Source organism: Jaculus jaculus, chromosome 13, assembly GCF_020740685.1.
Source record: "Jaculus jaculus isolate mJacJac1 chromosome 13, mJacJac1.mat.Y.cur, whole genome shotgun sequence".
NCBI classification, from domain to species: Eukaryota; Metazoa; Chordata; class Mammalia; order Rodentia; family Dipodidae; genus Jaculus; species Jaculus jaculus.
The window spans coordinates 24,957,697-24,981,812 of NC_059114.1; the positions used below are offsets into that span (position 1 = coordinate 24,957,697).

The window sequence follows — 24,116 nt, forward strand, 5'->3', positions numbered from 1 at the left end:
TCACAGTGTCCAATGCTGTACAAAATCTTTGTAATTTCATGAGGTCCCAGCAGTCAATCTGTGGTTTTATTGCGTGAGCAATTGGGGTTATATTCAGAAAGTCTTTGCCAAGACCAATATGTTGAAGGGTTTCCCCTACTTTTTCCTCTAGCAGATGAACTTTATTTTTTACTTATCTATAATTAATTAATTAATTATTTTTTTAATATTTATTTATTTATTTATTTGAGAGTGACAGACACAGAGAGAAAGACAGATAGAGGGAGAGAGAGAGAATGGGCGCACCAGGGCTTCCAGCCTCTGCAAACGAACTCCAGACGCATGCGCCCCCTTGTGCATCTGGCTAACGTGGGACCTGGGGAACCGAGCCTCGAACCGGGGTCCTTAGGCTTCACAGGCGAGTGCTTAACCGCTAAGCCATCTCTCCAGCCCAATTTATTTTTTATTAACAGCTTCCATGATTGTAAACAATATTCCATGGTAATTGCCTACCTCTCCCCACTTTCCCCTTTGAAACTCCATTCTCCATCATATCCCCTCCCCCTCTCAATCAGTGTCTCTTTTATTTTGATGTCATGATCTTTTACCTCCTATTATGATGGTTTTGTGTGGGTAGTGTCAGGCACTGTGAGGTCATGGATATTCAGGCCATTTTGTATCTGGAGGAGCACCTTCTAAGGAGTAAGGAGTCTTACCCTTCCTTTGGCTCTTACATTCTTTCTGCCACCTCTTCTGCAATGGACCCTGAGCCTTGGAAAGGTGTGATAGAGATATTGTGGTGCTGAGCACTCTTCTGGTCACTTTTTCCTAGCACTATGATCCCTTCTGAGTCATTCCAAGGTCACTGCCATCTGAAAAGAGAAGATTCTCTAACCAAAAGTGAGAGTAGTATTAATATATGGGTATGAACATTAAGAGAAGTGCTTACTGGGCAGTTTGGTGGGTGAGCATAGTATATACATTTAGTCAGACAGCAGCAGACTTGAACCGTATTTTTTAAATTTTAGTTATATGAGAGAGAAGGAATGGGTACACCAGGACTTCTTGACACTGTAAAACAAACTCTAGATGGAACATGAATCACTTTGCATCTGGATTTATGTGAGTACTGAGGAATAGAACCTGGGCCAACCCAGGCTGTCAGGCTTTGCAAGCAAGTGCCTTGAACTGCTGAGCAGTTAGTTCAGTGCAGAATTTTCTTCTTTTTTTTTTTTTTTTTGAAATAGTATTTACAAGCAGAGAAATATAGAAACACAGAGATAATGGATACTGCAGGGCCACCAGCCACTGCTAATGAATTCCAGATGCATGTGCCACTTTGTGCAACTGGCTTTATGTGGGCACTAGTGAATTGAACCAAGGTCATTAGGCTTTGCAGGCAAGTACCTTAACCATTATGCCACCTCTCTAGCCCAGACTTTTCTCTTTTTATTTTTTTTAATTTTTTTAAAATTTTTTAATTTTTATTAACATTTTCCATGATTATAAAAAATATCCCATGGTAATTCCCTCCCTCCCCACCCCCACACTTTCCCCTTTGAAATTCCATTCTCCATCATATTACCTCCCCATTACAATCATTGTACTTACATATATACAATATCAACCTATTAAGTTATTTTTATTTTTTTATTTGAGAGAAGGAAAGAGGCAGAATGAGAAAGAATGGGCATGCCAAGGCTTCCAGCCACTGCAAATGAACTCCAGATGCATGTGCCACCTTGTGCATCTGGTTTACGTGGGTACTGGGGAATTGAACTAAGATCCTTTGGCTTTGCAGGCAAACACCTTAACCACTAAGCCATCTCTCCAGTCCTTTCTCTCTCTCTCTCTTTTTTTGTTTTTTCAAGGTAGGGTCTTAAGTTAGTTCAGGCTGACCTGGAATTCACTGTGTAGTCTCAGGGTGGCTTCGAACTCTCGATGATCCTACCTCTGCTTCCTGAGTGCTGGATTGCTTCTAAAAACCTTTTTTTTTTTTTTTTTTTGGCGGGTGGGGTGGGGGAGCTGTTTTTCAAGGTGGTGTCTTGCTGCTGTGTTGTCTTAGTCTGGCCTTGAACTCAATGTTATCCTCCTACCTCTGTCTCCCAAGTGCTGGGACTAAAGATGTGCACCATCAACCTTGGCCTAAAAACCGTGTTTTTTGTTGTTGTTGTTGTTGGTGGTGGTGGTGGTGGTGGTGGTGTTTTTGTTTTTTCAAAGCAGGGTTTCTCTCTATCTCATGCTGACCTGGAATGCACTATGTGTTCTCAGGGTGGTCTCAAATTTATAGCAGTCTTCCTACCTGTGCCTCCCTATTGCTTGGATTGGGCCACCATGCCCAGCAAAACCATTTTATTGACAGTTTCCATAAGTACAGACAACATGCCATGGTTATTCTCCCCTCCCTCTAATCCTCCCCCCCCCCCACATTCCCTCTCCACTGAATCTTCTTTCCAACTAGTCGCTCTTCAATTTTGAATATCATTCTTTTTTTTTTTTTTGTCTCTTCTCTTATGCAAGTCTTTTGTTTAGGTAGTGTCAGCCACTGTGAGGTCCTGAATAGCAAGGCCACTTTGTCTGGCTGACAGTATTAAAAGCAGTCCTCCCCTTCCTTTGGCTCTTCATTCTTTCTGCTACCTGTTCCAAAAGTATCCTTGAAGTTTAGAGAGTGTGACAGAGATGTCTCACTTAGTGCTGAACACTCCATTATCACTTCTTCTCAGCACTTTGGCTATTTTTAAGTCACCCCAGTAGTCACTGCCATCTGAAAAGAGAAGCTTCTCTAGCCAAAAGTGAGAGTAGCATTAATATATGGGCATAAACATTAATGTTTAGTGGGAAGTTTGATGGGTACGAGTCTTGCTTTCAAAACATTTTGTTGTTTGAATTTTTTGTTGTTGTTTTTGTTTTGTTTGAGGTAGGGTTTCGCTCTGGCCCAGGCTGACCTGGAATTCACTGTGTAATCTCAGGATGGCCTTGAATTTATGGCGATCATCCTAACTCTGCCTCCCCAGTGCTGGAATTAAAGGTGTGCACCACCACACCTGGTTTGAATTTTTTTTTTTTTTTTTTTTGAGATGTTCTCAACTTGTCATATTCCTACCTCAGTCTTCTGAGGGGTAGAATTACAAGTGGATATCACATCTGACCCTGAACTCCATAGCTTACATGATTTGTAAATGTTACTACCTTTACTCTTGTATAATTCCTTATTGTTTTTTGCTTTCATTTTCCAGAGAAGAAGAGGTATCTTGCAGTGGGCCTCTGTCCCAAAAACAAGCAGAATTCTTTCTTTCTCAACAGGTATGTTAATTCTGTATCTTGAACATTTTTTTTTTCTCAATTTTTATTAACATTTTCCATGATTATAAAAAGTATCCCATGGGCTAGAGAGATGGCTTAGTGGTTAAGCACTTGCCTGTGAAGCCTAAGGACCCCGGTTCGAGGCTCGATTCCCCAGGACCCACGTTAGCCAGATGCACAAGGGGGCGCACGCATCTGGAATTCATTTGCAGTGGCTGGAAGCCTTGGCGTGCCCATTCTCTCTCTCTCTCTCTCTCTCTCTGTCGCTCTCAAATAAATAAACAAAAAAATTAAAAAAAAAAAAAGTATCCCATGGTAATACCCTCCCCTCCCCACTTTCCCCTTTGAAATTTAATTCTCCATCATATCCCCTCCCTATGTCAATCAGTCTCTCTTTTTGTATCTTGAACTTTTAAAAATTCCTTTAACATTCACATATCACTTATGTTGTATTAGTTTGTATTAGTTTATTAGCACAGTTGTGTTCTTTTTTTGGTTTTTCGAACATATTTGTATTTTTTATTTTTGGTGTCCTTTTCTTCACTGATAGTAGGTATGTATTCTTTTCCTGATTTTCTTAAAGATTTTTTTAAAATTTATTTTTGAGACAGAGAAGAGAGAGTGAGTGCACCAGGGCTTCCAACCACTGCAAGCAAACTCCAGACATATGTGCCTCCTTTGTGCATTTGGGTTACTGGGGACCTGGAGAATTGAACCTGGGTCCTTAGGCTTCACAGACAAGTGTCTTACCCACTAAGCCATCTGCCCAGGCCCCCCCTTTTTTTTTTAAACTTTTTAGAAAACTTTTTAAAAAATTTATTTTATTTACTTGAGAGAGAGAGAGAAAGACACAGCAGAACAGAGAGAGAGAGGGAAAGAGAGAATGGGCATGCCAGGGCCTTTAGCCGCTGCAAGCGAACTCCAGATACATTTTTCACCTTGTGCATCTGGCTTATGTGGGTCCTGGAAAAATCGAATGTGTGTCATTTGCCTTTCCAGACAAGTGTCTTAACTGCTAAGTCATCTCCCAAGCCCTTCTTTCCTGTTTTGTGTGATTTTTCTTTTTCTATTAAGATTACAATATAAGAGAGCCAGACATGGTGGCACATGCCTTTAATTCCAGCACTCAGGAGGCAGAGGTACGAGGATCGCCATAAAGTCAAGACCACCCTGAGACTACATAGTGAATTCCAGGTCAGCCTGAGCTACAGTAAGAAAAACAAAAACAAACGAAGATTATAATACAGGAGCTGAGCATGATGGTGCATGCTTTTAATCCCAGCACTCAGGGCTGAGGTAGGAGGATTGCCATGAGTTTGAGGCCAGCCTGAGACTACATAGTAAATGAATTCCAGGTCAGCTGGAGCTAGAGCAAAAACCTACTTAGCACATTTTTTAAAAAAAGAAAAGATTATAATGCAGGTTTATTTAGTAATGGTATGTAACCAGTAGTCAAAATATTTTTTTTTAATTTTATTTTTGGAGAGATGGCTTAGTGGTTAAGCGCTTGCCTGTGAAGCCTAAGGACCCCGGTTCAAGGCTCAGTTCCCCAGGAACCACGTTAGCCAGATGCACAAGGGGGCACACGCATCTGGAGTTCGTTTGCAGTGGCTGGATGCCCTGGTACACCCATTCTCTCTCTCTCTACTGCTTCTTTTTCTCTCTGTCACTCTCAAATAAATAAATAAAAACAAACAAAAAATTATTTGCCAGGAATGAGAGAAAGACAGAATGGGCACACCAGAGCCTCTAGCCTCTGAAAACGAACTCTAGATACATATGCCACTTTGTGCATTTGGCTTTTTGTGGGTAATTGGGGAATCATTTGTGGGTCTTCAGGCTTTGGTTTTTCTGTCTTGTTTCTGGAGGTAGGTTTTCATTTTAGCTCAGGCTAACCTGGGATTTACTATGTAGTCTCAGGGTGGCCTCGAACTCATAGCTATTCTACTACCTCTGCCTCCTGAGTGTTGGGATTAAAGACGTGCACCACCATGCTGGGCCCGAGCAAAAGTTTTTTTTTTTTTTTCACATTCTTATTTTTGTTTTTTATTTGATTTTTTTTTTTTTAAATTTTTATTAACATTTTCCATGATTATAAAATATATCCCATGGTAATTCCCTCCCTCCCCACCCCCACACTTTTCCGTTTGAAATTCCATTCTCAATCATATTACCTCCCCATTACAATCATTGTAATTACATATATACAATATCAACCTATTAAGTATCCTCATCCCTTCCTTTCTCCACCCTTTATGTCTCCTTTTTAACTTACTGGCCTCTGCTGCTAAGTATTTTCATTCTCACACAGAAGCCCAGTCATCTGTAGCTAGGATCCCCATATGAGAGAGAACATGTGGCGCTCCGAGCAAAAGTTTTTTAATGGACATTTTCAAATATCAAGAAAATTTGGACTGGGCATTTTATTGGTGGCTCGCATCTATAATCCCAGCACTCTGGAGGCTGAGGAACACTGTGAGTTTCAAGCCAGCCTGGACTGTAAACTCCGTCCAGGTTAACCTAGGCTAGGACAGTGAGACAGGCCTTCAAAGAAAAAAGAAAATAAAAATATAAATGCTTCTAAGTAAATACAATTAAAAAACAAAAAGAAAATTTAAAAAGTACTGTCGTGTGTGTGTGTGTAAATAGGGTCTTATTCTAGCCTAGGCTCACTTGAAACTTTGTAGTCCAGGCTGGCCTCAAACAGTGATTTTCCTTGCTCAGCCTCCCAAGTGCTGGAATTAAAGGCATGCCCCTCCCCTCGTTTCTTTGAGACAGTGTTCTGTGTAACCCTGGCTGGTCTTAAACTTACAGCTGTCTTCCTGCCTCAGCCTCCTGGTGCTGAGATTACATCATGTCCAGCAAATGTGTACTACAGAAAATGCCCATACAATCAACACCTGGATTCTACACTTAATATTTTGCTGTGCTTATCAAATATCTGCCATCCCCTTCAAATAAAAACAGACCCCATCTTTTTGCAGAACTGGATAGGGTCTTACTGTCCAGCTTTGGCTGGTACTCAGCTCATTGATTCTGTTACAGCCTCCTATGTGGCAGTATTCTTATTCATTCTTTATTTAATTGAGACAGAGAATGAGCTAAATTAACTCCAGACACATGGGCCACACAGGTAGAGAGAGAATGGACACACCAGGGCCTCTAGCCACTGCAAACGAACTCCAGATGCGTGCAGCCATTGTGCATGTGGCTTATGTGGGTCCTGGGGAATCAAACCTGGGTCCTTTGGCTTTGCAGGCAAGTGCCTTAACAGCTAAGCTATCTTTCCAGCCCTCCACAGTTTCTTAAAATGTACAGCTCAGGTTTCAGAATTTTGAGCATTAGCTGTGAGGAGGAAGTACTGGTCAGCTGGGTCCTTGCCTCACTGTCACACCTTAATACACACCTTAATAGTTGGATTAAAGGGTTAAATGTAAATACTTAAAGCTAATAATTAGACTAGATGGAACTGCCTATTAACTTTTAAGTGATCTCTGGGTGGGGAAAGACTGTATAAGCTTAGAAGCTGTGGAAGAAAACATGTATAAAATCATCTCAGCACAAAAATATCTCCATGTCATAACATGTTCTAACATAATTAAAAGGCAAACCAAATGAAAAAGTGTTTGCAATACACGTGAATTACAGGGTTAATACTTTCGCTTTAGAACTTATTTTCAAAGTCTATTTGATGATGAGACCAAGTTCATAATATATTATTACATGAAAAGATTAAGAAGTAATGCTAGAGCTGTAGAGATGGCTCAGTGGTTAAAGGCACTTGCTTGCAAAGCTTGTAGATCTGGGTTCGATTCTCCAGTGCCCATATAAAGCCAGATGCACAAAGTGACATATGTATGTGGAGTTCATTTGGAGTGGCAGAAGGCCCTATGCCCCTTTTGTCTCTCTGTAGCTCTCAAATATTTTGTTTTGTTTTCGAGGTAGGGTCTCTCTCTCTAGTCCAGGTTGACCTGGAATTCACTAGGTAGTTTCAGGCTGGCCTTGAACTCTTGGCGATTCTCCTACCTTGGCTTTCCAAGTGCTGAGAATAAATGTGTCACCATGTCTGGCATCAAATAAATATTTTAAAAGGTAAAAAATTTGTACTTTTATTTTCTTTTTGTATTTTCTAGGTAGAGTCTTACTCTAGCCTAGGCTGACCTGGAATTTACTATGTAGTCTTAGGATGGCCTCGAACTCACAGTGATCCTCCTGCCTATGCCTCCCGAGTGCTGGGATTAAAGGCATGCACCACCATGCCCAGCTGTTTTTAGGTAGGGTCTCACTCTAGCTCAGACTGACCTGACATTCACTATGTAGTCCCAGGGTGGCCTTGAACTCTTAGCAATCTTCCTACCTGTGCCTCCTGAGTGCTGGGGTTAAAGGCGTGTGCCATCACACTCTGCTTCCCTTTGTTTATTGACAGCTTCTTTCTACAGAATTGTCATTTTTGTCATTTCAGGCTTCTCTGTTGAAGAATGATGAAACTAAAGCCCTCACTCCAGCTTCCTTACAGAAAGAATTGAACAACTTGTTGAAATTTAATCCTGATTTTGCTGAAGCGGTGAGTTTTTCAGAATTTGTTGCTAAGTTGGAAAGGAAGGTTGAGGCTGTTCAGTGTATTAAATAGCCACGTAGACAAGGTTCAGCCCTTCAGTCCAGGTTCTTGGCAAGTAACAGCTCAGCACAGGTTGTAGGACTCCCATGGCCCTGGGTCTTCAGACCCTCCTGCTATTTGGATTCTTCCTTCACCAGTTCTGATGGGAGCTTTGGACTGGAGATGATAGACTAGATGGATTCCAATAAAGGGTTGTGAGCTTGGTGTGGTATCACATGCCTACCTCTTGGGAGCCTGAGTTAGGAGGATAGCAGTGAGTTCAAGGCCAGCCTGGAGTTACAGAGTTCCTGGTCAGCCTGGGCTAGAGTGAGACCCTACCTCAAAAACCAAAAAAAAAAAAAAAAAAAAAAGGCAGGTGTGGTGGCTTTAAAGGGGTGTGCCACCATGCCTGGCAATGTTTTTTTATTTATTTATTTTTTTTTTTTGAGGTAGCGACTCACTGTAGCCCAGGCTGACCTGGAACTCACAATGTAGTCATAGGCTGGAATCAAATTTACTGCTATCTTCCTACCTCAACCTCCTGTTTGTTTTTTTTTTTTTGTTTCTTCTTTTTATGGTTTTTCAAGGTAAGGTTTCGCTCTCTAGCTCAGTCAGAACTGGAATTCACTATGTGGTCTCAAGGTGGCCTTGAACTCATGGCAGTTTCCTACCTCTGCCTCCCAAGTGCTGGGATTAAAGGTGTGCACCACCATGCCTGTCTAAAAAATACATGTTTATATATTTTTAATATTTATGTTTGTTTATTTATTTATTTATTTGACAGAGGAAGAAGGGGAGAGGGAGAGAATTGGTGTGCCAATGTCTCCAGCCACTGCAAACAAACTCCAGATACATGTTCCCCTTTGTGCATCTGGCAAATGTGTCCTAGGGAATCAAACCTGGATCCTTTGGCTTTGTAGGCAAATGCTGGAACCACTAAGTCATCCCTCCAGCCCTTAAATATATATATATATTTTTAAATACTAAGCTGAGGGCTGGAGAGAAGGATTAGTGGTTAAGGTGTTTGCCTGCAAAGCCTAAGGACCCAATTTTAAATCTCCAGATCCCAGTTAAGCCAGATGCAGAGCCGGGCATGGTGACACTTGGGAGGCAGAGGTAGGAGGATCTCCATGAGTTTCAGGCCACTCTGAGACTATATAGTGAATTCCAGGTCAGCCTGTACAACAGTGAGACCCTACCTCAACCCCCCCCCAACACACACACACAATAGCCAGATGAAAAGGTGAGGCAAGCACAAGGTCACACATACCCACTAGGTGGTGCAAGAGTCTGGCGTTCAATTGCAGTGGCTGAGGCCCTGGCTCTCTCAAAAAAAAAAAAAATTTTTTTTATCTGAGTCTGGGCATGGTGGTGCACACCTTTAATCCCAACACTTGAGAGTCAGAGGTAGGAGGATCACTGTGAATTTGAGACCAGTCTCAGACTACAGAGTGAGTTCCAGGTCAGCTGAGGCTAGAGCGAGACCCTATCCCAAAAAACAAACAAAAATATTAAGCTGAACTGTGACCTTCTTGTCACAAGGATAGGAGAATCCAGATCTCTACAACCAGCAGAAAAGAACTCTTTTGTTTTTTTTACATGGTGAATTAAAGCCAATATAATTGATATCTTACTGTTATTCAACAAATTCTGATATTGTAGAAAGATATAAACATGTCTATTATTCTTTTTTTCTTTTATATTTATTTATTTATTTGAGAGCGACAGACACAGACAGTAAGGCAGAAAGAGAGAGTGAAAGAGAAAGAGAGAGAGAGAATGGGCACGCCAGGGCCTCCAGTCACTGCAAATGAACTCCAGATGTGTGCTCTGCCTTGTGCATCTGGCTAACGTGGGTCCTGGAGAATTGAGCCTCGAACCGAGGTCCTTAGGCTTCACAGGCAAGTGCTTAACTGCTAAGCCATCTCTCCAGCCCACATGTCTATTATTCTGACATAGTTTGCTCAATATCACAATACCTCATGTTTTTGTTTTTGTCTTTTCGTATTTTTTTTACATTAACAACTTCTATGGTAATGCCCCACCAAACTTTTTTTAAAAATATTTTATTTATTTATTTTTTTAATTTTTATTAACATTTTCCATGATTATAAAATATATCCCATGGTAATTCCCTCCCTCCCCACCCCCACACTTTCCCATTTGAAATTCCATTCTCCATCATATTACCTCCCCATTACAATCATTGTAATTACATATATACAATATCAACCTATTAAGTACCCTCCTCCCTTCCTTTCTCCACCCTTTATGTCTCCTTTTTAACTTACTGGCCTCTGCTACTAAGTATTTTCATTCTCACGCAGAAGCCCAGTCATCTGTAGCTAGGATCCACATATGAGAGAGAACATGTGGCGCTTGGCTTTCTGGGCCTGGGTTACCTCACTTAGTATAATCCTTTCCAGGTCCATCCATTTTTCTGCAAATTTCATAACTTCATTTTTCTTTACTGCTGAGTAGAACTCCATTGTATAAATGTGCCACATCTTCATTATCCACTCATCTGTTGATGGACATCTAGGCTGGTTCCATTTCCCAGCTATTATAAATTGAGCAGCAATAAACATGGTTGAGCACGTACTTCTAAGGAAATGTGATGAGTCTTTTGGATATATGCCTAGGAGTGCTATAGCTGGGTCTTTTTTTTTTTTTTTTTTCAAGATAGGGTCTCACTGTAGCTCAGGCTGACGTGGAATTAACTCTGTATTCTCAGGGTGGCCTCGAACTCACTGGGTCCGGCTTCCAAGAACTCTTTAATAATAGTCTTTTTTTTTTTTCTTTTTTTTTTAATTTAGGCCAGGTGTGGTGGCACATGCCTTTATTTTATTTTATTTTTAATTTTAATTTTTTTTTGTTTTGTTTTGTTTTTCGAGGTAGGGTCTCACTCTAGCCCAGGCTGACCTGGAATTCACTATGGAGTCTCAGGGTGGCCTTGAACTCACGGCAGTCCTCCTACCTCTGCCTCCCGAGTGCTGGGATAAAAGGTGTGTGCCACCATGCCTGGCTGGCACATGCCTTTAATCCCAGCACTCAGGAGGTCGAGGTAGGAGTATCACCATGAGTTTGAAGCCATGCTGAGATTACGTAGTGATTTCCAAGTTATTCTGGACTAGAGTGAGACCATACCTCAAAAAATCAAAAACTAACAACAATAACAAAAAACTTAAATGTTATTGATTTATTTGTTTGAGAGAGAGAGAATGAGCATGCCAAGGCCTCATCTTGCCACCACAAACTCCAGATACATGTGCTCCTTTTTGTGCATCTGCCTTTATGTGGGTGCTGAAGAGTTGAACCTGGGCTGTTACCTTTAACTGCTGAGTTGTTTTCCCAGCCCAGCAACAATGTTTTTCGTTTTACAAGAGGAAGAGAAGCATTTAAAATCCATTGATTATTTCTCGTTGTAGCATTACCTCAGCTATTTAAACAACCTCCGTGTCCAAGATGTTTTCAGCTCAACACATAGCCTTCTTCATTATTTTGACCGCCTGATTCTCACTGGAGCCGAAAGCAAAAGCAATGGGGAAGAGGGCTATGGCCGGAGCCTGAGATATGCTGCTCTCAACCTGGCTGCCCTGCACTGCCGCTTTGGCCACTAGTAAGTTCACAGCCTTCTGTTTGTGCAGACACTGAAGACCAGACTCCCCAGTGTTCATTGAAATGTGCTTTTAACAAACAGTTCATGCTGGGTATAAGGATTTACGCCTTTATCTCAGCACTTTGAAGGCTACGTTAGGACAGCTGCAAGTTTGAGTCTAGCCTGCACTACGTAATGAATTCTAGGCCAGCCGGAGGTACGTAGTAGACCATGACACAAAAAAATCAAAATTTAGGGGCTGGAGAGATGGCTTAGTGGTTAAGGGTTTGTCTGTGAAGCCTAAGGACCCTGGTTTGAGGCTCAATTCCCCCGAACCCATGTAAGCCAGATCCACAAGGTGGTGCACACATCTAGAGTTTGTTTGCAGTGGCTGAAGGTCCAGACATGACCATTCTCTCCCTGTCTGTCTGTTATTTATTCTCAAGTAAATAAAAATCAAAAAAAATTTTTTCTAAATCAAAATGTAGCTGGGCATGGTGGCTCACACTTTTAATTCTAGCACTTTTTCTTTCTTTTTTTTTTTTTTTTTGGTTTTTCGAGGTAGGTTCTCACTCTGGCTCAGGCTGACCTGGAATTCACTATGTAGTGTCAGGGTGGCCTCGAACTCTCGGCGATCCTCCTACCTCTGCCTCCCGAGTGCTGGGATTAAAGGTGTGCGCCACCACGCCCGGCTCACTTTTTCTTTTTTAAGGTAGGGTCTTGCTCTAGCTCAGGCTTACCTGGAATTCACTGTTGTGTTTCAGGGTGGCCTTGAACTCACAAGGATCCTCTGCCTTCCAAGTGTTTGGGATTAAAGGCGTGCACCACCACACCTGGCTATATTTTTTTTCTTTTTGGTTTTTCAAGGTAGGGTCTCACTCTAGCTCAGCTGACCTGGAATTTACTATGTGGTCTCCAAGTGGCCTTGAACTCTTGGCAGTCTTCTTACCTCTGCCTCCAAAGTGCTGGGATTAAAGGTGTGTGCTACCATGCTTGGCTATATTTATTTTTATAATGAAGAAAGAAATCAACTTGATAGTCTTCAACCTGGACTTCAAAAGTCAACCTCTTTGCCCTGGAACAAAAGTTAATGAAATTCTTCTACTTGAGTAGTCTACTCCCAGGTGTCACTATTAGTGTTACTGTATCAGTGTATGGCCTCTAGAACAACGCAGCCCTTCACTGAAAAGGAAATGAGATCATTAGGGACTTCTCAGAGGTATTAATAAAGCCACAGAAGCTACTTCCATATTTTGGAAAGCTTAGCTGGTCGTGGTGGTGCACGCCTTTAATCCCAGCACTTGGGAGGCAGAGGTAGGAGGATTGCTGTGAGTTTGAGGCCACCCTGAGACTACACAGTGAATTTCAGGTCAGCCTGGGCTAGAGTGAGACCCTACCTTGAAAAACGCTATAAGGGGGTTGGAGGGATAGCTAAGTGGTTAAGCAGTTTGCCTGCAAAGCCAAAGGACCCAGGTTTGATTCCCCACGACTCATGTTAGCCAAATGCACAAGGTGGTGCATGCACTTGGAGTTCATTTGCAGTGGCTAGAGGCCCTGGCGTGCTCTCTCCCTCTTTCCCTGTCAAATAAATACAATTATTTAAAAGAAAAAAACGCTATAAGGAAGTTGTACTGCTACTGGATGAAAGATTGCACAGCTTGCTAAAAGTCCTATTTGCTTTTGGATAGAGGTTAGATAGCCAGTGAGGTGACACTGGTTTGCTTCATTGTTGAGATATATGTACTTGTTTGGTGTCTGGAGATGCAGTTCTGCAGTGTAGCCTTGGCTAGGCTAGAGCTTGCTGAATAGACCATACTGGCCTTGAACTTATGGCAGTTCTGCTGCTGCTGACTTCTGAATGCTGAAATTGTAGGTGTGTGCCACCACACCAGGCTCATGTATGGTTTTTTTTTTTTTTTTTTTTTTTTTTTAGTTTTTCAAGGTAGGGTCTCAGTTTAGCCCAGGCTGACCTGGAGTTCACTATGTAGTCTCAGGGTGGCCTCGAACTCATGGTGATCCTCCTACCTTAGCCTCCCAAGTGCTGGGATTAAAGCCATGGGCCACGCCCAGCTTTTACTAGAGGTTTTAATAAACAAAAATAGAAAAATTAATCAGTTATTTAGTATATGGTGTTAGATTAAAAGAACCTTTAGGATTGGAGAGATGGCTCAGTGGTTAAGGCACTTACCAGTTTGATTCCTCAGTCCCTACGTAAGCCAGATACACAAGAAGGCACAAGCATCTGGAGTTCATTTGCAGTGGCTGGAGGCCCTGGTGCACACATTCTCTCTCTCTCTATCTGCCTCGTTCTCCATCAGAGAAAAGTATCTTTAAAACATGAAGGCTAGTTTGCAGAAAATGAAATAATGTGAATAATGTGAAATAGACAGGCGTGGTAGCGCACACCTTTAATCCCAGCAGTTGGGAGGCAGCGGTTGGAGGTTGCCACGTGTTCTAGGCCATTCTGAGACTACGTAGTGAATTCCAGGTCAACCTGTGCTAGAGTGGGACCCTACCTGGAAAAAACAAACAAACAAAAAAAGTTAATTAAAAAGAAAATAAAGCTGGGCATGGTGGCACACACCTTTAATCCCAGCACTCTGGAAGCAGAGGTAGGAGGATTGCCATGGGTTCGAGGCCACTCTGAGACTACATAGTGAATTCCAGGGCAGCTTGGGCTAGATGAGACCCTACCTGGACAACCCCTCCTCCAAAAAATAAATAAATAAAAAGAGTGGCTGGAAAGATGGCTTAGCAGTTAAGGTGCTTGCTTGCAAAGCCTAAGGGCCCAGGTTGATTCCCCAGTACCCACATAAGCCAGATGTACAAGGTAGCACATGTTTCTGGTGTTTGTTTGCAGTGGCTAGAGACCCTGGTGTCCCCTCCCCCTTTCTCCTGCTCTTTTAAATAAATACATTTTTTTAAACAAAAAGAGCAGGCTGGAGAGATAGCTTAGTGGTTAAGGCGCATGCCTACAAAGCCTATTGATCCAGGCTCGATTCTCCAGGTCCCAAGGAAGCCAGATGCATGTGGTAGTGCATGCATCTGGAGTTCGTTTGCAGTGACTAGAGGCCTTGGTACACCCATTCTCTCTCTCTATCTCTAATAAATAAATAAAAATAAATGTTTAAGAAGAATAATGGTGAAATACAGGATATTACTAATTGAGCAAGTTTCTCTACATTACTCCCTCACACACATACCCTGTTGGGTTTTTACCAGTTGACATAAATGTGACCTGTGCTATAAACCTTTGATTAAAGGCTCAGGATTTATTATTGGTAGAATAATGCTCAAAATTCAAAAATTGAAATTTCTGTGTGGGCCAGGCAACAACCCAGAAATTCTTTTAATTTTTGGTTAGGTTTTAAAAGAAACAAGTTTGTATGGGACACAGTGTCCAGTTGTTGATACAGGCTAGCTCATATGTATAATGTGGGAATGACATGAGAACATTTAAAATGGAGAAAAATGATTAGCCAGATGTGTTGACATGTATACAAAATAAAAGGTAGTTTCTGAGAGGGCCTTGGATGGATGAGAGGACTGGCTCTATAAAATGGAGAGCTGACAAGTACCAGGTAAGAGCACAGTCATTTTGCTTCATCTAAGGAAGAGATTTCCTTGAGTAAACTCCAGAAAACAGTTAATGGAGGGCTGGAAAAATATGGCGTAGCAGTTAAGGCACTTTCCTTCTAAGCCTAAGGACCCAGGTTTGATTTCCCCAGTACCCATGTAAGCCAGTGCATGTGTCTGGAGTTTAGTTGCAGTGGCCATAGGCCCTGGTGTGCCCATTCTCGTTTCCTCTCAAATAAATAAGTGAAAATTATAAATTATACTTAAAAAAGAATAAGAAAGCCAGCCCGCCAAGCATGGTTGCGCACACTTTTAATCCCAGTACTCAGGAGGCAGAAGTAGGATCCCTGTAACTTCTAGGCCACTTTAAGACTACATAGTGAATTCCAGGCTAGAGTAAAACCAACCTTGAAAAACCAAAAAAGGGTTAATAGAGTATGCAAGCCCAGACCAGGAGTGTCAGTAAGAGTTAGTGCAACAGGGCTAGCGAATCGCTCAGACCCACACCAGGGGTGTCAACAAAGATTAGTGGGATTTAAGAGAGAGAATATGGATACACCTCTTTCTGCTGCAGACTCAGATACATGAGCCACTTTGTGTTGATGGCTTTATGTGAGTACTGGGGAATTGAACTTGAGCCATCTGGCTTTGCAAGTAAGTGCCTTTAATTGCTGAGCCAACTCTCTAGGTCCCCCCCCCCCTTTTTGGTATTTTTATTTATTTAGTTTTTGGTTTTTGGAGGTACGGTCCCACTCTAGTCCAGGCTGACCTGGAATTCACTACGGAGTCTCAGAGTGGCCTCGAATTCAACAGTGATCCTGCTATCTCTGCCTCCTGAGTGTTGGGATTAAAGGCGTGTGCCACCACACCTGGATTTTTTTTTTTTTTTTTTAGTATATTTTGGTATATTTAGCTCAGACTAACCTGGAATTCACTATGTGGTCTCAGGCTGCCCTTGAGCTCACAGCGATCCTCTCACCTGTGTCCAGAGTGCTGGGATTAAAGGTGTGTGCCACCACACCTGCTGATTCTTCTTTTTTTTTTTTAATTTTTTAATTTTTTTGAGGTAGGGTCTCACTCTAGCCCAGGCTGATCTGGCATTCACTATGGAGTGTCAGGGTGGCTTAGAACTCATGGCAATCGTCCTACCACTGCCTCCCAAGTGCTGGGATTAAAGGCATGTAACACCACGCCTGGCTCTTTTTCTTTTTTTTTTCTTTTTTTTTTTTTTTTGAGAGAGAAGGAGAAAGGTAGAGAAATAAACAGATAGAGAGATTAAGTGCACCAGGATCTCCAGCCATTGCAAATGAACTCCAGATGCATGCTCCACCTTGTGCATCTGGCTTATGTGGGTCCTGGGGAATCTAACCTGGGTCCTTTGGCTTTGCAGACAAGCATCTTAACTGCTAAGCCATCTCTCTAGCCCATGATCTTTAGCTGTTTAATGGAGTTTTGTAAAATGATACAGAGAAATAAAAGTAAAATATTTAAAAAAAAAATTAAAAAGGGCGTGAGGGATGACTTAGTGGTTAAGGCATTTGCTTGCAAAGCCACAGGACTCGGGTTCAATTCCCTAGGACCCATGTAAGCCAGATACACAGGGGGGCACACACATCTGGAGTTCATTTGCAGTGGCTGGAGGCCCTGGCACGCCCATTCTCTCTCCCTCTTTTTCTGTCTCTCTCTCTATCTCTCCCTCTGTCTCTCTCCCTCTTTCTCTGTCAAATAAATAAATAAATAAAAATAAAACATTTTTAAAAAATGATATGAAGACCAGCCATGGTGTTACACACTTTAATACCAGCACTTGGGAGGCAGAGATAGGAGGATCATCTAGAGTTCCAGGCCACCCTGAGACTACATAGTGAATTCCAGGTTAGCCTGGGTTTGAGTGAAACCCTACATCAAAGAAACAAAAATAGCCGGGTGTGGTGGCGCAAGCCTTTAATCTCAGCACTTGGGAGGCAGAGGTAGGAGGTGAGTTTGAGGCTACCCTGAGACTACATAGAGAACTCCAGGTCAGCCTGAACTAAAGTGAGACCCTACCCCAAAAAACCAAAACAAACAAACAAACAAAAAGGCCAGATGTGGTAGCCCACACCTTTAATCCCAGAGGCAGAGGTAGGAGTATCGCTATGAGTTCAAGGCTACCCTGAAACTACATAGTGAATTCCAGGTTAGCCTGAGCTAGAGTGAAACCCCTACTTTGGAAAACAAAACAAACAAACAAACAAAAAAGTAAATTAAAAAATGACACTGAGGTGCTGTGTATGTTACATGCTCTCAGGTATCTTATGATCTGGTGCATTGTCTTATTTTTAGCACTGAAAGAAGTTTGAATCAAATCCAACTGTATGAAAAATGCACCTGGTTTCTTTGTGTGAACAACCAAAAATGTAACTGTAAAATGTAACAAAAAATGTAACACTACCCAATAGAAATTACTCCTGGGATGCCATTGCTGATGTGTTCAAAGAAAATTTATTATACAAATGTTTTCTCAAGTGACTCAAGAATTTCTGGTTCTTATATGAGGTATTAGTTAGTGATCCAGCATTAGTAAAACGTCTGTACTGTGACTTGCTTTTTTTGGGAAGCCCAAAATTTAGGCCATGGCCATGCTGTTTACAGATTTATGAAGTAGTTAATTACATGAAGCTAACACAGGTTGACACTGAGGAAGCGCTGCCAAATGGGGTACACCAGATAGCATTTCTGAGATGTTTCAGGTCTTTAAGTTCAGCAGGGCTTCCACAGATTCTGAGTAATTGAAAGGGACATTCCAGATGTTCAGGGATGGGTATCGAGCTCACTTCGATCCTCCTACCTCTGCCTCCTGAGTGCTGGAATTAAAGGCGTGCACCACCTTGTGCATCTGGCTTACATGGGTACCGGGGAATAGAACCTGGGTTCTTTGGCTTTGTAGGCAATGCCTTAATTGCTAGGCCATCTCTCCAGCCCCAGAATACTTTTAAAAGCTATTTTTGTAAAATGGTAAAGTAACAAATGATGTGCTTAGTAATTTTTTGTTCAAAGACTGTAGAAGAGAGTTAAATGTTCTCTCCTTGCCCTTCCCTTCAGCAGTGTGACAGCTGAAATAAATGTCCTTGAACAGAGGATAGCCTTTTCCTTCACTGTCCCGAGACAGGACCTGTCCTCTGTCTCCACTGTGGATGTTTCCCGCCCCTGGGGCTGAGCAGCTTCTGAGAAAAACAGTCCATAAATAGTTACAGCTGTGGCCCAGAGATCTGCTCTTGGATGACTTCCTGCTACTGATGCTTGTGCATGTTTGTGATTGTTAATGAGATATTAATGTTTAGTCTGTCATTAGTCAACAGGCAGAGCTCGCCCTGCAGGAGGCAATTAGGATTGCCCAGGAGTCCAACGATCACGTGTGTCTGCAGCACTGTTTGGTGAGGCCGTCCTCTGGTCTTGGCATTTTGCTCATGGGTTGAGTTGGCCTTCCGAAGACCCTGTTTCAATCAGTTTGTTTTGAGGTTGGAGCAAAGATCCTAAGAAGTGAAACAAAACTGCTTAAGTGATCCTGGGGATTCAGCATGGGTTACCATAATTATCTCTTCATTCATGACATTCTGCTTTGGGGGCATTTCCCACCTATGAATTTTAATGTTATTTGCCATGAAAAAGTAAATGTTAACGACCGAATTTGACATTGGCATTAATAACACTGGACCTCATCACTTGGTGAGATGTTGATCTCCAGAGATAAAATCACAAGTGCAGTAGCACATGCAGAGGCTACTTGTCAACCCCCTGAGAATCTCATTTTTCAATTAAAGGCCAAATGGAAGCTTTATGCTTTTTTTTTTTTCTCTGCAATGTCTGCCACTCGCAGCTGTCAGCAGAAGCAGATCAGTGGCTTGTTTAAGTCTGTCTTCAACAAAGGTTTTGATATGCTTGACAGTTTTCATTTAGGTGCATAATTCCTAAGTAAAACTATTTTAGAGGATTTGTCTTGCCCCTTCTTCATTATATCTTATGACCACATTGATACTTCACTGGAACATTCGCCATCACCACTGTCATGATACATCTTGATGATTATCTCTTGCCAGAGTTGGCTTTATGTGCTGGGGCAGAAGAGAGCCGATAGCTATGTTCTGCTGGAGCATTCTGTGAAGAAAGCAGTACATTTTGGGTTACCGGTAAGGCTCATCTTTCTGTGAGATTGCTTAAATAAGTGGTGTTGAGCCTTTGTCTCTTTTTCTACCCACCTTTGTCATGAACCACTTATCGACTTGGAATGGATATTTCCATGTGTGGTTTTGTTCTTGGGTGTTTCCTGTGACTTTATTAATCAAACTACTAAATTCTGTGTGGTAGGTTTCTCTCTGTTCCCTTTATTCTAATAATATTTGTGAGAGCTCCACTTACCAGTTTGATGAGAGATCTGTGTTTAGTTTATTGTGCAATGTTTGGTCAACAGATACTTTGAAACATTGTAGTGAAAGCTATTTATTTATTTTAGTGCTGGGGACAGAACATAGGACCTCACACATCCTAAGAAGTGTTCTATCACTGTGCTACATCCCCAGCCCTGAGAAGGCTTAATTTTAAACCAGGGATTGGTACTCTGCCTGCTTATATATAGCTTTTTGCTTTTATCTTCTTTTTTTTTTTTTTTTTGAGGTAGGGTCTCACTTTAGCCCAGGCTAACCTGAAATTCACTATGTACTCAAAGGGTGGCCTTGAACTCACAGCGATCCTCCTACCTCTGCCTCCTGAGTGCTGGGATTAAAGGTGCGCACCACTACGCCCAGCATACATAGCCTTTTAAGAGGTGTTTGACATTTTTAAAGGGTTGGAGGGAAGGATTAGCTATGAAGAAACAGAAACCAAATGTGGCCTGTAAAACCTAAATTGTTTACTCTCTGATCTTTTATTTATGTATCTATTTTTGGTTTTTCAAGGTAAGGTCTCACTCTAGTCCAGGCTGACCTGGAATTCGCTATGTAGTCTCAGTGTGGCTTGAACTCACGGCAGTCCTCCTACTTCTGCCTCCCAAGTGCTGGGATTAAAGGCATGTGCCACCATGGCTGGCTTTTCTGACCTTTTATAAAACATGTTTGCTGATCCTTATATTTATTTACTTATTACTTATTTGTTTATTTTGAGGTAGGGTCTCGCTGTAGCCCAGGCTGACCTGAAATTCACTATGTAGTCTCATGGTGGCCTCAAATTACCGGTGATCTTCCTATCTGTGCTTGCCAAGTGCTGGGATTAAAGGCATGTGTCACCACATCTGGCTGTGATCCTTATTTTTAAACAACAAAGTCAGGCATCAGTAAACCTGATGGGTATATTTGTCCTTTCTCATTTTGGATGACAGGGAAGGGCCCAAGTTATAGTGTCAGTGACATATACTGAGGCCATTCAAAGGGCATGGTCTGAAGTAGTAATGGCTGTAGGGTCTAGAATTACTATTTAAAGAAATTTACTCTATCTCAGAAACAGCTACTGAATACTTGACCGTAGACAGTGGGACTGCTTAAGTCTATCTCAGAAAGTTTGCCACAAACTTTAGTAAATTTTAAGAAATTATCTCTAATATATTTTGGTGTAGGGTTTTGCTCTCGTCCAGCAGACCTGGCACTCATTCTAGTCCCAGGCTGCCCTTGAATTCACAGTGATCCGCCTACCTCTGCCTCCCAGATGCTGGAATTAAAAGTGTGTGCCACCATGCCCAGTTTATCTCTAGTAGTTGTGTTTTTGGTTTTTTTTGAGGTAGGGTTTTATTCTAGTCCAGGCTGACCTGGAACTCACTATGCAGTCTCAGGGTGGCCTCAGACTCATGGCGATCTTCCTACCTCTGCCTCCCGAGTGCTGGGGTTAAAGGCCACCACACCTGGCTTTCTTCACTATTTTTTTTTTTAATTTTAATTTTTATTTATTTATTTGAGAGCGACAGACACAGAGAGAAAGACAGATAGAGGGAGAGAGAGGGAATGGGCGCGCCAGGGCTTCCAGCCTCTGCAAACGAACTCCAGACGCATGCGCCCCCTTGTGCATCTGGCTAACGTGGGACCTGGGGAACCGAGCCTCGAACCGGGGTCCTTAGGCATCACAGGCAAGCGCTTAACCGCTAAGCCATCTCTCCAGCCCTCTTCAGTATTTTTAACACATACATTTGTTAATTGTAAATTGTTTGTTTGAGTCCCTCTTGGGGAAGGAAACTTACATGTGCAGAGTGGAAGTGCTCCTTGAAACAAAGGAGTGTTTTTTTTGGTTTTGTGTTTTTATTTTGTTATTTATTTATTTATTTATTTATTTTTGGTTTTTCCAAGGTAGGGTCTCACTCTAGCTCAGGCTGATCTGGAATTCATTATGTAGTCTCAAGGTGGCCTCGAACTCACAGTGATCCTCCTACCTCTGCCTCCTAAGGGCTGGGATTAAAGGCATGAACCACCATGCTGGGCTAAGGAGTCTTCTTAAGTAGGCTCTTTATGGATTTAAGCTGCCTTTTTGTAGTTGAGCTTTCGTACTTGAAGATTATACCTGGAGTTCACGAGAAGATAACTTGTTGATCGTGATTAGCATTGCATCCTTTCCTGGATCTCCTATTACCTAATGTGCTTGGCACTGTTTGACATATTTTTTCATTGTAATCCTTAACACAATTCTTTATGTTAGGTTTGATGCCCATTTTACAGATGAGGAAGCTGAGGCTTAGCTAAGAAGCTAAGTGACTGGCCCTAAGTCACACAGTAAGTAGCAGAGGCAGTATCTAAGTCCAGGCCCACCTAATGCCAAAGCCCTGGCTCTTTCCTGTGTACCCTCTGCTTCTCTTTTGGCCCTAGTTTTGCAGGAACATACTTCACATGGGTCAGGGCTAAGGTCAGGTTGTAGGAACTCTCCTTTTAAGTTGAGCTGTCACTGTGCATGTGCTGAAATGTGAAATCCACCACATTTCTGAAGAGCAAAACAAATTCTGTCATGTAATCTCTATCTTGGGTCGTGGGTATATCTGTCCCCTTAGTACCTCGCCTCCCTGGGAATACAGTCCCTTGTTCAACAGAGAGCTTTTGCTGGGAAGACGGCCAACAAACTGATGGATGCCCTAAAGGACTCCGACCTCCTGCACTGGAAACACAGCCTGTCAGAGCTCATCGATATCAGTATTGCACAGAAAACGGCCATCTGGAGGCTGTACGGCCGCAGGTATGTCTCCAGGCAGACTGCCAAGGCCATAGAGGTGTGCGGCCTTGATAAGCAGGAGCCAACGAACTGGTTCTGTGCAAGGTTTTCACCTTCTGGAAGTTGTTCATGAAGGGGATTAGAGAAAGTGCTTGTAGTCTGTCTGCACAGACTTTGCTGTGTTTTCCCACATCATTTACTCTCCCAGGCTGCTCTGTGAGTAACTGATGGGTATTCTCCGATCTGGTTCACACACCTGATCTTCTCAGGATCACAAATGTAGTTGGCCAGTGACGAGCTGGGACTCCAACCCAGGTCACCTCATTCCAAGTACTGAGCTCCCCTGCCTTGAGACAAGAACCTTTCTTCTGTCCGCATGCTGCATGGCCACCCTTGTGCACGTCAAGCATTCCCTGTCCCACAGCTTTTATGTAGAGAAAATTGCTTTTTTGTTCCCAAGGTGTTTTCTCTGGATTACTTCCAGCCTCATGTTTGCTTCTCCATTTAGCCCCCTTTAGCTTGGAAGTAAACTGCTGAACAGATTTTCCTATGGAGCACTATCTATCTCATCCCGCACCTAGACATCTGCTATCTCTAGGAATTCAGTTATGAAAGGAAGTGCCTCTTTACCAGTCTTGTTTTTGTATTTCAGATAATTTTTTGGCACGGTGTGCTCTGAAACAGCTGCCGACACTGGCCACTGCCTGCATTGCCAGAGCAGCCGGTGCCAGGATGGCATCGGGTCTGAATTTACCCGTGAAACCTAATTTATATACTGTGACCTCAGGGAATGTTGAGGGTGGAGCGGTGGGGGCGGGGATCTAGGAGCTCAGCGCTCCCAGTTGTGCCATAATCACTCTGTGTGTCTGTGGGGCCTGCGCCCCCAGGATGCTTCTGCCCTCCGTGACCTGAGGGCTAGAGAGCTGGCATGGGGAGGGGTTACTTCTACTCAGCCAGAACCTGAAGAGGGGCTAGCGTCCCTGCGTTTTCACTGATGATAACTGCAGGGTATGGCCAGGGGTGGCGTGGGTCTGCTGACTGAAGAGAAACCCTGTCCCCTCTCCTTACTCAGCACCATGGCACTCCAGCAAGCCCAGATGTTGCTGAGCATGAACAGCCTGGAGTCGGTGAATGCAGGAGTGCAGCAGAACAACACAGAGTCCTTTGCTGTCGCTCTCTGCCACCTCGCAGAGCTCCACGCAGAGCAGGTAGGCAGGTTGGGTTGATGCGTTTTCTGTTCCTTTGGTGAGATACATGAGACAATCAATGTCAAAAAAGGAAAGGTATATTCTGGCTTATGATTTCAGAGGTCCCAATCCATGGTTGCTTTGGGACTGTAGTGTCTTAGCGCATCATGGCAGGAGCAGGTGGCAGTAAAGGTGGGATCACCTCGTAGTGGCCAGGAAGCAAAGAGAACAAGGGGATTGGAGAGATGGCTCTGCGGTTAAAGCTCTTGGCTTGCAAAGCTTGGTGGTTTGAGTTCAATTCCCAGCACTCACATAAAGCCAGATGCAGAAGAAGCCCTAGCATGCCCATACTCACTCTCTTTTTTGCCTCTTTCTGTCTCGCTCAATTATGTAAATGAAAAATATATATTTCCTTTGTCTTAAGAAAATTTGCCAGGTGTGGTGGTGTACACTCAGGAGGCAGAGGAAGGAGGATCACTGTGAGTTCAAGGTCACCCTGAGACTACATAGTGAATTCCAGGTCAGCCTGAGCCAGAATGAAACCCTACCTCAAAAAGCTGCTTGGTAGCCGGGCGTGGTGGTGCACGCCTTTAATCCCAGCACTCGGGAGGCAGAGGTAGGAGGATCGCCATGAGTTCAAGGCCACCCTGAGACTCCATAGTGAATTCCAGGTCAGCCTGGGCTACAGTGAGACCCTACCTCGAAAAATCAAAAAAAAAAA

At 42.8% G+C, this 24,116-nt stretch overlaps 1 protein-coding gene across 1 annotated transcript in view; it reads left to right on the top strand.

The window, feature by feature from the left end:
* Positions 1-23,434, top strand: part of Anapc5 (anaphase promoting complex subunit 5) — a 35,151-nt gene extending 11,717 nt beyond the window's left edge. Inside the window, exons 5-11 of the mRNA XM_045132119.1 lie at positions 3,216-3,282; positions 7,745-7,846; positions 11,308-11,498; positions 18,385-18,466; positions 19,130-19,219; positions 22,051-22,232; positions 23,281-23,434. Of these exons, the coding sequence (XP_044988054.1) occupies positions 3,216-3,282; positions 7,745-7,846; positions 11,308-11,498; positions 18,385-18,466; positions 19,130-19,219; positions 22,051-22,232; positions 23,281-23,434 (868 nt within the window). The remainder of the gene's footprint in view (positions 1-3,215; positions 3,283-7,744; positions 7,847-11,307; positions 11,499-18,384; positions 18,467-19,129; positions 19,220-22,050; positions 22,233-23,280) is intronic.
* The last annotated feature ends 682 nt before the right edge of the window (positions 23,435-24,116 follow it).